The sequence below is a fragment of the Lacerta agilis genome, chromosome 11 (genome assembly GCF_009819535.1).
Source record: "Lacerta agilis isolate rLacAgi1 chromosome 11, rLacAgi1.pri, whole genome shotgun sequence".
Taxonomy (NCBI): Eukaryota; Metazoa; Chordata; class Lepidosauria; order Squamata; family Lacertidae; genus Lacerta; species Lacerta agilis.
In genome coordinates, this window is record NC_046322.1 from 60,571,304 (window position 1) to 60,583,851 (window position 12,548).

At 44.9% G+C, this 12,548-nt stretch overlaps 1 protein-coding gene across 3 annotated transcripts in view; it reads right to left on the minus strand.

Annotated features, from left to right (window-relative positions):
- SMC5 (structural maintenance of chromosomes 5) overlaps nt 1–10,313 on the minus strand; it is a 45,808-nt gene extending 35,495 nt beyond the window's left edge. The window contains exons 1-5 of one of the 3 annotated variants that reach the window (XM_033163879.1): nt 10,090–10,313; nt 8,793–8,934; nt 4,152–4,204; nt 3,832–3,994; nt 2,539–2,673 (exon numbers count right to left, since the gene is read on the minus strand). In XM_033163879.1, the coding sequence (XP_033019770.1) occupies nt 2,539–2,673; nt 3,832–3,994; nt 4,152–4,204; nt 8,793–8,934; nt 10,090–10,280 (684 nt within the window). In that variant the 5' untranslated portion in view covers nt 10,281–10,313. Of the gene's footprint in view, nt 1–2,538; nt 2,674–3,831; nt 3,995–4,151; nt 4,205–8,792; nt 8,935–10,089 lie in introns of those variants that run through there. The other 2 variants (XM_033163881.1, XM_033163880.1) reach the window with 2 other exon arrangements.
- Between the last annotated feature and the right edge of the window lie 2,235 nt (nt 10,314–12,548).

The window sequence follows — 12,548 nt, forward strand, 5'->3', positions numbered from 1 at the left end:
CCTTTAAATCCATCTCAACTAAAAGAAAAAAAACTCACATTGAAGCTTATCTATAGATAGTACCTAACACCACAGAAGCTGGCGCTGATACACCCAAGAACCTCACCAAAATGCTGGAGAGGTTGCAGCTCTACAGGTACATACCCAAACCCTTTGAAAATCAGTCCTGAAAATAAATATGCAAAGTAACTTAACGGCTACTAGAAGCCACCCCAGAACTGACTCCATTGAATTTTTTCCAAGACAAGAATGCACTCAGCAGCCAGGAGCATCATAACACTGGAGGGACCTGCCAGGACTACTGGTACCAAACTGTAAGGGAAAAGCTAACCAACAAATTCAAACTAGAATGGGGATAAGCAAAAGAGAATGTCTTCACCTCAGTATGGCTCCCCTTTATTACATACACAGCCCAACAAGACAACAAGAACCCACCAACAGCATTCAAATCAATATGGCTAATTTGACCTAACAACCCCTCCCCCTGAAACACGCAAACAAAACTCACCGCAGTCAGCTGAAGGCAACCAACCAGGCCCTGGGCCCCCCAGTCCCCTTCACTGCCAATGAAAACCAACAAATGAATAGAAAGAGAACCTAACCACCAGTGACGGAGCTTCATGCTCCGGCACAGGGGGCGGGGAGCAGGCAGGGGCAGGGCTGGCATGCGTCCCGGGGGGGGGGGGGGAGCAGCCGCGATGAAACCCCACCGGGATCGCGCTGCCCAGGGCGGTGCACTCCCATCGCCCCCCCTTCCTCCGCTCCTGCTACCCACATGATGCTGACACAAAAACCTGGCACATACACTATGTAAAAGAATGAAAGTTTACTACCCCCCCCTTTTCTCCCCCCGTCACCCCCAACCTTATATTGTCTAATCCATTACTGTACTGTCTCATGTTCAATATAACTGATCTGTAGAAAGGACTGAACTGAAAGCAGAGATGCTATATGTACTTATGTTACCCAAGAAAATTTTTAATTAAAAAACAACAACTTTTTTTAATTAAAAAAGGCAGTTGTTGGTTTGGTGGGGGTGTAAATTGCCTCATCCTCCCCGCATTGGAGTATAGGATTGCTCTACCTACTAGTAAAGCTGAAATCCATACACATTTACATGGGAGGAAGTCCCAATGAACTCCATGGGACACCTCTGCCACTAGCCAGGATACCAGAGGCCATAAGGGGGCTGTACTGTCTGGCCAGAAGAACACAGCAAGAGGGAGAACCTTATCTAGCTAAGGGATGGGGCCGGGAAGAGCAGCTGCTCCAGTGCTTTCCTCCGTGTTCCGTTTTCTTTACTGCTAAGTTTATTGGATTGTAACAGGGACTGTCTCACCTTTTAATCTCTACAATTCTTCTAACATTTCAAATGTTTTGCAGGTGATAAATAATTACAGGAATAAGAGTCACTAATTCAGAGAAGCAAGAAAATATGTTAAAAATAAAAAAGGAAGTTCTTCCAGGAAGGCAGTGAGTCAGATCCTTATCTCCCCCACCTGCTGTGGGCCAAGTTTGACAAATGGGTGTGACTGCCGCCTTGTCAATCTCCTCACATGACAGTTAAAGCAGGTGACCTGCACAGGCAAAAGCACAGCACTGTGCAAGCCCCAAGAGTGGACATTGGGTAGCTGGCACTTGCAAACACCCAATAGCATTCCACATCGGTAAGACCTTGATCATTTAGTGGCAGTACCTGCACTTTGGAACTCCCTGCCTACTGAGATCAAGAAGATTCCTTCGCTGTACTCTTTTTGGCACCTGCTAAAGACATTCTTGTTTAGACAAGCCTACCCAGATGCCTAGAAAGTTGAGGCAATTTTAGTATGTTTTTGTATTTTAACTTTTGTATATTTTAAAGTATGCTTGTGAATTTTTCTCAGTCTTATTATCTTGGTGTAAACCACTTTGTGAGGGGGTTTCCCCCCCAACCAAGCAGTATATAAATTTTATGAAATAAACCAACAAACAGGTGTTAAAATCCCAAATGCCTCTCTCTGCTCTCAGCTGTGCTGGCTGCCGTTCAGACTTCTGCTGAAGCTGTCTCTTGCAGTTACCATGGATTTCTGCCATACTGATTAGATAAAGGGACAAAGAAACCCAAACAAATTTATTGAAATATCAACACAGCCAGTTCAAAAAGTAAGTATAACTCCTATTCAGTCCATTCCTAAAACTGAAGCTCCAGCATGTTCTTCTAAGAAGAGATAGGAAAGGAGGACATATGAAATTCAAGAGAAGCAGAGATGAGAAATAAGAACTTTGGTAAGCAAATTATAAATAGTAGGAACAAGGAATGAAAAAGCAGGATGGGCAAGATAGTATCTGCTTCTCCATGTTTAGCAGGGACTAGCCTGCCGGTTCAAAAATAGCACCTTTGCTCTAACTAAAATCAGAAAATAGCACCCCTAACTTCTGGTCCTAAGGAAGGGGCCTTCTGCTATCACATTCTCCTCCTAGAACAGTAAAACTGTTGTGAATTTATTTTAAAAGTAAAAAAGAGTGAGAAAAGCTTTCTCATAAATATCAGCCACTTACCTCTAGTTCTCGCTCCCGCTGTCTAAAGTTTTTCAGATCACAGTGATATTTGTACATTTCTGGAGGTCCAACCGATTTCTCTGTGGCTTCAAGTAGTTCAACCTTGGATAATTTTGCAAATTCTCCAACTTTGTCCTGCAAAGCAAGAATCCAAATACCTACGGTGCTTTGTGTAATAATGTAATACACTTTGTAGCAAAAGGTACTTTTCAGACCAGTGTAAAATATCCATTGTACTTCTTAATTACAAGCGCCTTCCTCCACCATCCTCCCCTGGTGTGAGCACATTTGTCACTCAGGCAGGGGATTTTGGTAACAGAGAAAACCCTTTAGCATCTAACCAGCAGCAACCTGTTGCCAACTCTCCCACCACTACTTCTGGGCTGAATCTGTGCACGAGAACTTGGAGAAAAGCTAGCAACAGAATTCTATATGGAAGAGGCAAAGACAGCTTCAACTGCCGCTGAATGGCCTTCTCAGGTCTCATAATGTTCAGAAGAGCAACCAAGGAAAGTTGTTCAGAGGGAAGATTGCAATACACCTCTGTGCACTTCCCACCCTTACAGAGCACAAGATTATACCCACAATTTTTGTCCTGCAGAATTTCAAAGAATCATTCTTGAAGGCACAGTTGCTGATTTTAGGGCTCTATCACTTCAAGGAATTAAGACAAATAAAGCAAAATAATTTATTTAAATGTCTGAAAAAATTCTGATGAGTTGTACATGATCATAAAGAACTAGAATTTTTCCATAATTTCTCCCACTGCATCAAACAAAAGCCATGTTCAAATGCCATATATATTTTCTGCATCTCTTACTTTACCACAATAATTGGTAATTGGTGTTAGCTTGCCTTCAATAGAGACAATTTATGCTACCTGAGTTAGGAAGAGAGCAGAGAATTGTAGCAGATCCTTTACATCCCGGTCATCATCTGCTTGATTTACTTCCATCTGGACGTCGCTACAGGACTTCATATACAAAATCGGCCAGACACAAGAATAGTTTTTTCCCTTGTGCCATTAAATTGTTAAATTCGTAGTTGTATAGCTTAAGGGGAGGTAAAATATGGGTGGGGTTTCTTTGCTTCTTTGTATTGTGAGAGGAACAGTGTCTGTATGTTTACATTGCAATGTAGCCGAAACAAATTCCAAGTATGTTGGAAAATGTACTTGGCCAATAATAAATTATTCCTATTCCTATTCCTAATTTTGCTCTTCCCTTAGTATACAATCCTTTAGAATTTAAAATGCAGAGACAATAATACACTCTCACAAAAATTACTCCATACCTGTGGAAGAAACTGGCACAGATTGCCTACTTGGATATTTAAGGCTGCAATTTGATCTTCTACCATTTTGAGAGTGGACGGTTTTTTATTAATAAACCAAGCAGACTGGTTGTTTGATACAGACATTTCCCGTGTGATAACAAGGTTGGATGGTTTCTTAAACCTAAGAAAGAGGAAGAAAAGTAAAAAAAAAATTAAACCAGCCATGAAATGCTGGTTAAAAATCTGGTTAATAATTAGGTATGTGGTAACTTCTCCCCCCCAAAATGCCAGTAAGACAATTTATACCAAACATAAACATAAACAAGATTGTTACTCACACCTCAATTTCAATAACTGCTTTGTTAGTACCCCGCTTCACATAGTGAGCAACCTAAAATTAAAATAAACAAATATTACTAATTTATCTGGCAGGGGAAGAAACCAAGAATAAAATATTAATTACTGATAGATGCTAAAGAAAGAGGTGAATTCTCCCTGCTGGATATAAGATTATATTTTGAAGCATCTTCTCTTTGCTGGTTAAAGGAACAGATATCGTTGGAAAACAGCTGCATATTAGATCTTGAATGACGCGATAATAGATTTGGCTGGCACATAAAGCTTTTTTGAATCATGTTGTAAGGAAACCAATAAATGAAGTATGGGATAAATATAAAAAAATATTAGAACATAAAACACCATGGTGGCTCTCTCCTCTTGAAGCAATATCAGTTGGGGGGGGGAAGAAATATGAGAAATGACTGGGCAATATATAAAGAATCATTAACAGAAGTAGATCAAGAGTTAAGTTAAGGAGGTTTGAAGACATAAGAGAATTAGTAACCAATTGGTTGCAGTATCACCAACTTAGTGAAGTGTTTAAGATGGCTAAAAAGAATGGTTTTCTGAACAAAACCTCCCAGTTCAAAAGGGAACTGTTAGAAAATAAAACTAAGTTAATTTCTAAAATGTATGAACTTCTATTAGACTGGTAAACGAAAGGCGAACAGGTCAAAATGGTTATGATTCACTGGGTGAAGGATTTTGGTTGTAACATTTAATTAGCAGCATGGGAGAGATTAAGGACAATAGAATTAAAATTTACAGCCTGAAAGAAAATTATATGAAAATGATGTATTGCTGGTACTTAACTCCCAGTAAATTAGCTAAAGTGTTTAAATCGAAGTCTAAAACATGCTGGAAATGTAAATAGAAAAAGGGCACATTTTATTACATGTGGTGGTCATGTAAGATGATAAAAGATTTCTGGGAATTGATACATAATGAATTGGAAAAAATGTTGAAAATAACTTTTTCTAAGAAACCAGAAGCTTTTCTTTTAGGTATTTTTGGTCCTGAGATCCTGAAGGAGCAGGCGGAATTATTCATGTACGCGACCAAGGCTGTATGGATGCTGTTACAGATAGGTAGCCGTGTTGGTCTGCCATAGTCAAAACAAAATAAAAAATAAAAATAAAAATCCTTCCAGTAGCACCTTAGAGACCAACTAAGGTTGTTCTTGGTATGAGCTTTCGTATGCATGCACACTTCTTCAGATGCACTGAAACAGAAGTCACCAGACCCTTATATACAGTGAGAGAGTGGGGAGGGGTATTACTATGAAGGGTGGTAGGTATGGGGGATTGGCTGATAGGTGTGGAAAACCTCCCCACTCTCTCACTATATTTGAGGGTCTGGTGACTTCTGTTTCAGTGTATCTGAAGAAGTGTGCATGCATACGAAAGCTCATACCAAGAACAAGCTTAGTTGGTCTCTAAGGTGCTACTGGAAGGAATTCTTTTATTTTTTATTTTGTATGGATGCTGTTAGCCCAGAGATGTAAAGATGGCACAACTGTGACCAAGGAAGAGTGGCAGATAAACCTGATGAACTATGCCAAGATGGCAAAACATACAGGAAGAATTAGAAACCAGGAAGAGACTCACTTTAACAAAGAATGGGGAAAGTTTATAATTCATTAAAAAAAATTACTGTAAACAATTACACACAGAATACCTATAGTAAAAATTTGAACTATGGATAAAGAACTTATAAAAATAGAGCTACAAAAGAGATGCAGAGGGGGAAATCATTATATGAAAATTCACAAAGGGGGGAAGGGCCTCAGGCATGTGAGTCTCAGACTCCCCACCCATCCTAGCTGATGACACAAGTGGGTGGGCTTCCCTTCAGATCCAGATCTCAGCAACTGCTTTGAAGCAACTGTAGCAGGAGTAATCTCACTAGGTGCAGAATTGACATAAAAAAGACAAGAAACTTGAGGAAAATCTCTGGGTAACATGAGTTAAATGGAAAGATGGCAATACATTTCAAATTAACCCACGGGTCTTCTTATGACTTAAAACTGGGGTCCCCAAACTAGTCCACAGGCCAGATGCGGCCCTACAGGCTCGTAAATCCAGCCTGCCAGCAGCGCCAGGTTTACCTCAGCATGCGGGGGACTGACTGAGCAGTCCCTGTGTGCTGAGGTGAACGCGTCGTGGCGAGGCGTTTCCTTGAAAAGAATGTTCGTGCACACATGTTCTTTTCAACGGAAACACCTTGCCTCACCACATTTACCTCACCGCATAGTGAAGCTTCTGCAGCTTCCAACTTGCTCCAGGAAGCTCCTCGCCGCGTGGGGACTGACTGAGCGTGTTCCCCATCTCTGCCACCCATGGAAAGAGAAAGGAAGGAAGAAAAAAGAAGGGAAGGGTGGTGGTGGTGGAGGAGGAGGAGGAGGCAGCAGTCACCAGCAATGTTGAGAAGCCATCAGCTTGCTGGAAAATGCCAAGCGCAGCTGGGGGGAAAGACAACGGTGGTGGCGGCAGCAAGCAAGGCTCCTGCCGGCAGCACTCCCCGGCGGCTGCTCGTGTGCCGAGGCTCATGCAAGCTACATTGCCCCGCCGCATGGCTCAGTCATTGTGCCCAGGCAGGCAGTGCTGCAAAGCCAGGATATGCCTCTGCTGCTGCAGAAGAGCTACAGCCCCATTGCCCTCCACCGCTCTGCCACCTCTTCTTCCTCTTCCCAGCAGCAGGAGCAGGAGGGGTGGGCTGGCATTGGCAGCAACACCACAGCCTTTTCTCCCCTGCCAGCGGACAGAAGCAGCAGTGGTGGCAGCAGCAGCAGTGAACCGTGGGGCTGCCTTTTGCCAAAAAAAAAAAAAAAAGTGAGGGAAAGAAAAGGGGGAAAACGGTTCCGGATCAAGTGGGTGGGAATGCCGGGCTTGCTCGCTCTCGCTGCTGCCAGACAAACAGGGCAGGCGGGCAGGTGTCTTTAAGCAGCAGCAGCGCCTCTTCTGCTCACTCCTCCCGTCAGGGGAAGCCCATCCCAGGAGAGGGAGGGGATCCCAGCCGCGGGCGGAGGGAAAAGCCCCATGCAGGAGTACCTAGATGGCGAGTAGCGGGAGAGCCACCCATGGCCAGAGACAGCACCACCTCGTCCCTGGTCGTGCCGTCGGCTCTGGCCTGCCTGCAGGGCCACAATGTGGAGTTTGTGATGCGCCCGGTGACGGTGACAATCAGGTGCAACTTGTCGCAGGGCACAATAGATGTAAACATGGGCCGCTCCAGCTTCATCTCGCGCCGCCACCTCGAGCTCACCTTCAGCGCGCCCCTCTTCTACCTGTGCTGCCTGGGCAAGAACGGAGTCTTCGTTGACGGCACCTTCCAGAGGCTGGAGGACAGGCGTGCAAGCTGGGGGGATGGATGGGGGTTAGGGAGACACGTGGGCAAGTTGGGTCATGAGGATGGGGCTTAAGGAGACACGGGTGCGGGCTGCGTCGTGGGGATCTGGGTTAGGGAAGCACATGCATAGGCTGGGTCATGGGAAGGGGGTTAGGGAGACGTGTATAAGCTGGGTTGTGAGGATGGGTGTGTGCAGGCAGACACGTCTGTAGGCTGGGTTGTGGGGATGGGGGCATGAAAGGCCTGCATGTAGACTGGGCCATGGGGGTGAGGGAGATCCATGTGTAGGCTAGGTTGTAGGGATGAGCATTAGTGATATTGACCATCTCCTTAGCCAAAAGCAGGCCCATACTTCCCTTTGAAATACTTATAAGCTTATGTTGATTAAAATCGTTAATTTTAAATATTGTATTGTTTTTCCTGTTTTTTGTGCACTACAAAAAAATATGTGCAGCGTGCATAGGAATTTGTTCATTCCCCCCCCCCCAAATTATAGTCTGGCAGTGAACCAACAGTGTCTGAGGGACAGTGAACCAGCCCCGTTTAAAACGTTTGGAGACCCCTGTCTTAGAGCCAATTCAAATATCCAGGAAGGTCATATAACACTGACGTTCATGGGCCTCTAAACTCAGAATACATCCTAGGCTAGTTCCTCCCTACCATGTTGCCTTTCCCAGAGCAGAGTACCTTTCCCACAGAGAACTTTCAAACAAGTGACCCACCAAATACATTCTAAGATGGTACAGGCCTGTAAGGATAGCCCTGCATATTTTTCCTGGCTCTGTGAACTACCTTTTCCTTAAAAATGTGAGTGTATTTAAATTATGTTCTGAACTTTGGGCTTAACTATGACTTAATGTTGTCGGCTTAACAGTTGTTCCTATTTAGTTATGCTATTACTAGAACCGTCTCTCAGCTTAACTGATCTGAAATCTTTTGGGATAGCTCACGGAAAATCAGGAGAAGCCTTTCGTCTGAATATGAACCAGAAACTCCCTATGTGCTGTATGTTGCACACAAAATTAGTAAGCAATTTTATATTCATTCTCCAGCGTGCTGCAGTACATAAAAATCACCAGAGTATATAAAAGCTTTAGAAAAGAAAGGTATCTAACACACACACAAAATATGGAAGTCAAATTGAGAAAAGAGCACAATGCATTAGGTTATTCTACAAAAGTATGCCCTTTATTTTCTATCCAACATATTAAACAGTCTTTAAACTGTTACCACACTTTAAATATATTACCACAAGAATATCATTGTATAAGATTTCAAAGAGTTATCCCCACCTTGTCTGCTCGTCCTATGAAGGAAGGTTTTCCGGCCAATCCCAGGCATAAGGCACATACGATACTTGATTTACCTGTTCCGTTAGCTCCAACTATCATGTTTAGATGGGGTCCTGGAAGCACCACACAGGAATCGTAGGTACTGAAAGGCAATGCCATTATAATTTAATGTTTATAAAGCAAGAAATCAAGGAATCTGAATAAAGAATCAAAATGCAGATTATTATAACATCAGTTCATTATATTTAGTTTGCCAATGTTATCACAGCCCTTTGTGTTTTACCCCCCATAAATATATTAGGAGTGAATATTTGTAGACCCCATATTCTATACACTGATGAATTTTGAAATCAAAACTAATGTAAGAACTCTGGGTTGACAGAGATATTGGAAGTTGGCATTAATTCAACATAGCCCGTGACTAAACAACAGAATTACAAAATGTAATTTTGCCAGATAGCCAGGGTCTTTAAGAAAACAGTAGCCTCTGACTTGGAAGGCAAAAAAGATATCCACAGAAATGGAGTTCTAGAAGGGACCAGAAACCTAGCTGACATTGACCCTCTGCATATTCCCTTTCCCTTGATGGACCTTTAGACCAGTGTTTTTCAACCACTGTTCCGCGGCACACTAGTGTGCCGTGAGATGTTGCCTGGTGTGCCGTGGGAAAAATTGAAAAATTACTTTCTATATAGTCAATATAGGCACAGAGTTAAATTTTTTAACATTTTCTAATGGTGGTGTGCCTCGTGATTTTTTTCATGAAACAAGTGTGCCTTTGCCCAAAAAAGGTTGAAAAACACTGCTTTAGACCTTTCCCAGTCCGTTGTGCCCCCGGGTTGCCTGCGCCTCCTTGGAGCCCATGGAGGGTCTCCTCGTGAGCCGGAGCAGAGGGCCTTTGCTGAGTCTGGTCAGCTCTCCCCCCCCCACTTCCGGGGCACAGCAGGAAGATCTCGGAACGCCGCTCCGGTGAGTTCCAGCTGGGGGGGAAAAGCCCTGCAGTTTTTTTCCTAAGTCACTGCGTGCTAAGTTGTGTTGTTGGGCTTCGATTCTAAGATTCACGAACGAAGTAGAGCGGAAAGAGAATTCCCCGCCCGCTCGGTTGCAGCGCCGGGAAGGACGTGGCGGGAGACGGGGGGGGGCGGGCGCGGGAAGCTCCTGTGTCGAGGGCGCAAAGACTTCCGTCTCTGAAGGACGGGGGGGCCCCCTGCCCCCTCACGAGGCCCGGCGAGCCCCGCCCCCACGCCCGCCAGGGGAAGCCCCGCCCACGAGGCCCCGATCCCCTCGCCGCGCTCACAGGAAGTTCTCCATGTAGATCTTGAGAATGGAGCCCTCCACGAAGGGCAGCTCCGCCTCCAGCGGGACCAACGGGGCCGGGACCAGGGCCGTTCTTCGCCTCCAGCGGCGCGGGCGGTCGCTGCTGCTGCTGCTCCCGCCTTCCGCTTCCTCCTCAGGGCTCTTCGCTCGGCGTTTCGCGGGCGTCGCCATTTTGCCGCCGGTCACGTCGCTCGGGCGCTGCGGAGATTTAGGAAGCCGGCGGCGCGCGCCCGCTTCCCATTGGTCGCCGCGGCTTTACGTCGTGTCATTGGACGGGGCAACCTTCTGCCTCGGGAGCATTTCCGTGAGCTGAAAAAGAGCGGCCATGCACAAAGGGTGGGCCATTCGATGGGTGTCAATTCCTACTGGCTACCTCGAGGAGGACCGACGGAAGCGGACGTTTTCATTGGGTGGGGGAGTGACAGGGCGGTGCATGATATGTAAACTAAACTAAAGGACCTATCTGCACGACGTTGCAGCTGGCCAATAGTAGTCGCGTGACGTGTGCAGAAGGAGGGGCGGCGCCGCTCGGAGCGGGAGGCGAAGGGAGGCTCCTTCGGAAGGAGGCCCAGCCGAGGGGTCTTCAGGCCGTGGGGCTCGTTTCCACAGCTGCGCCCCGTGAGGCTCCCAGTCGGGGCCCCCCAAGGAAGCCTTGCTTCTCCCCGGCCACAGCCTCGGCTTCCCGCGTGGCTCTGGCGCTGCCTTCCTTCGGCTTCTCGTCGAGGGGAGGAGGGCCCCCCTTGGTATCTGGCACAGAGCCACTTCCTTGGTTGCCTTAATGGCTCGTTCTTAGAGGGCTGTTAGCTCTGTCTGTTTTGACAATTTGAATCCTTGCTTCGGTCCAGGAATTAGCTTCCCCTTCAGATAATTTTAAATTGAATAATTTTCTGATGTCTGAAGGAACTGATATTCTAAGTTTGATGTCTTGTTTATTCTGTTAAATTAGAAGATCCATTTATTCTAAATAGAATTCAATAATGCAGACATGTATGTACAAAATATTTTTTTCTAACTGTGATCCCATTGATACCTCAAGATCAGGTAGCTCTTAGAAATATTAAATAATATTTTTTGGAAATGTTAATATTTTTTATTTTTTTTTTAAAAAAATACATTTTACAACTTAACTTTGAAATTTAAAGCAGGTCCATCATGTGACATATCATTTTAAAGCCCGTGAAAAATACAATGAGATAGATATTTATAGTTTTGAAATATCTCAATTCTGGACTGAGTTTTTAAGATTTTTTGAAGGCTAAAACTCAATTTTTTGAAATTTCAAAACCTCATTCATAACTAAAAAAATGATATTTTTAAAATTAACATTTTAGATTTTAACTTAGTTTTGATCATTCAAAAAGTATACAAAATATTAAGAAAATTGGATGACACAATGTTAAATATCAGATCACTTGATATGGAATGACCCATTAAATCATTTTAAGACAGCAGTCACTTGAAACAAAGGGGGAAAGAAATGCAAATGCCACACACATTGGGACTAGAATAGAAAGTCCTAGATTAGTAGTGAATGTGGCTTTCATTTTTGCTGGAATAAATCATGCTACGTCTGTACAGTATTTGAATCTGCCTATTCCTGCCCTCCACTTCTTTGTCCTCAGAATGGATGTCTTTGAAGGTTGTCTTTTGAAAGTTGGGAGAGATCATCAGATGATCAGCAGATGATACCCAGCTCTACCTCTCTTTCAAATCAGAACCAGTGAAGGCAGTGAAGGTCCTGTGTGAGTGTTGAGGCGGTTGGAGGATGGATGGCGGCTAACAGATTGAGGTTGAATCCTGACAAGACAGAAGTACTGTTCTTGGGGAACAGGAGGCGGGCAGGTATGGAGGACTCCCTGGCCCTGAATTGGATAACTGCCCCTGAAGGACCAGGTGCGCAGCCTGGGAGTCATTTTGGACTCACAGCTGTCCATGGAGGCGCAGGTTAATTCTGTATCCAGGGCAGCTCCATCTGGTACGCAGGCTGAGACCCTACCTGCCCATGGACTGTCTCGCCAAAGTGGTGCATGCTCTAGTAATCACTTGGATTACTGCAATGCGCTCTATGTGGGGCTACCTTTGAAAGTGACCTGGAAACTGCAATTAATCCAGAATGCGGCAGCTAGACTGGTGACTGGGAGTGGCTGCTGAGACCACATAACACCAGTCTTGAAAGACCTACATTGGCTCCCAGTACATTTCCGAGCACAATTCAAAGTGTTGGTGTTGACCTTTAAAGCCCTAAACAGCCTCGGTCCAGTATACCTGAAGGAGCGTCTCCACCTCCATCGTTCTGCCCGGACACTGAGGTCCAGTGCCGAGGGCCTTCTGGCAGTTCCCTCACTACGAGAAGCCAAGTTACAGGGAACCAGGCCAATTCTGGACCCACACATCCTTCCACAGTGGGGACATTGGTTTCCAGACAGGAGTTGATCACGG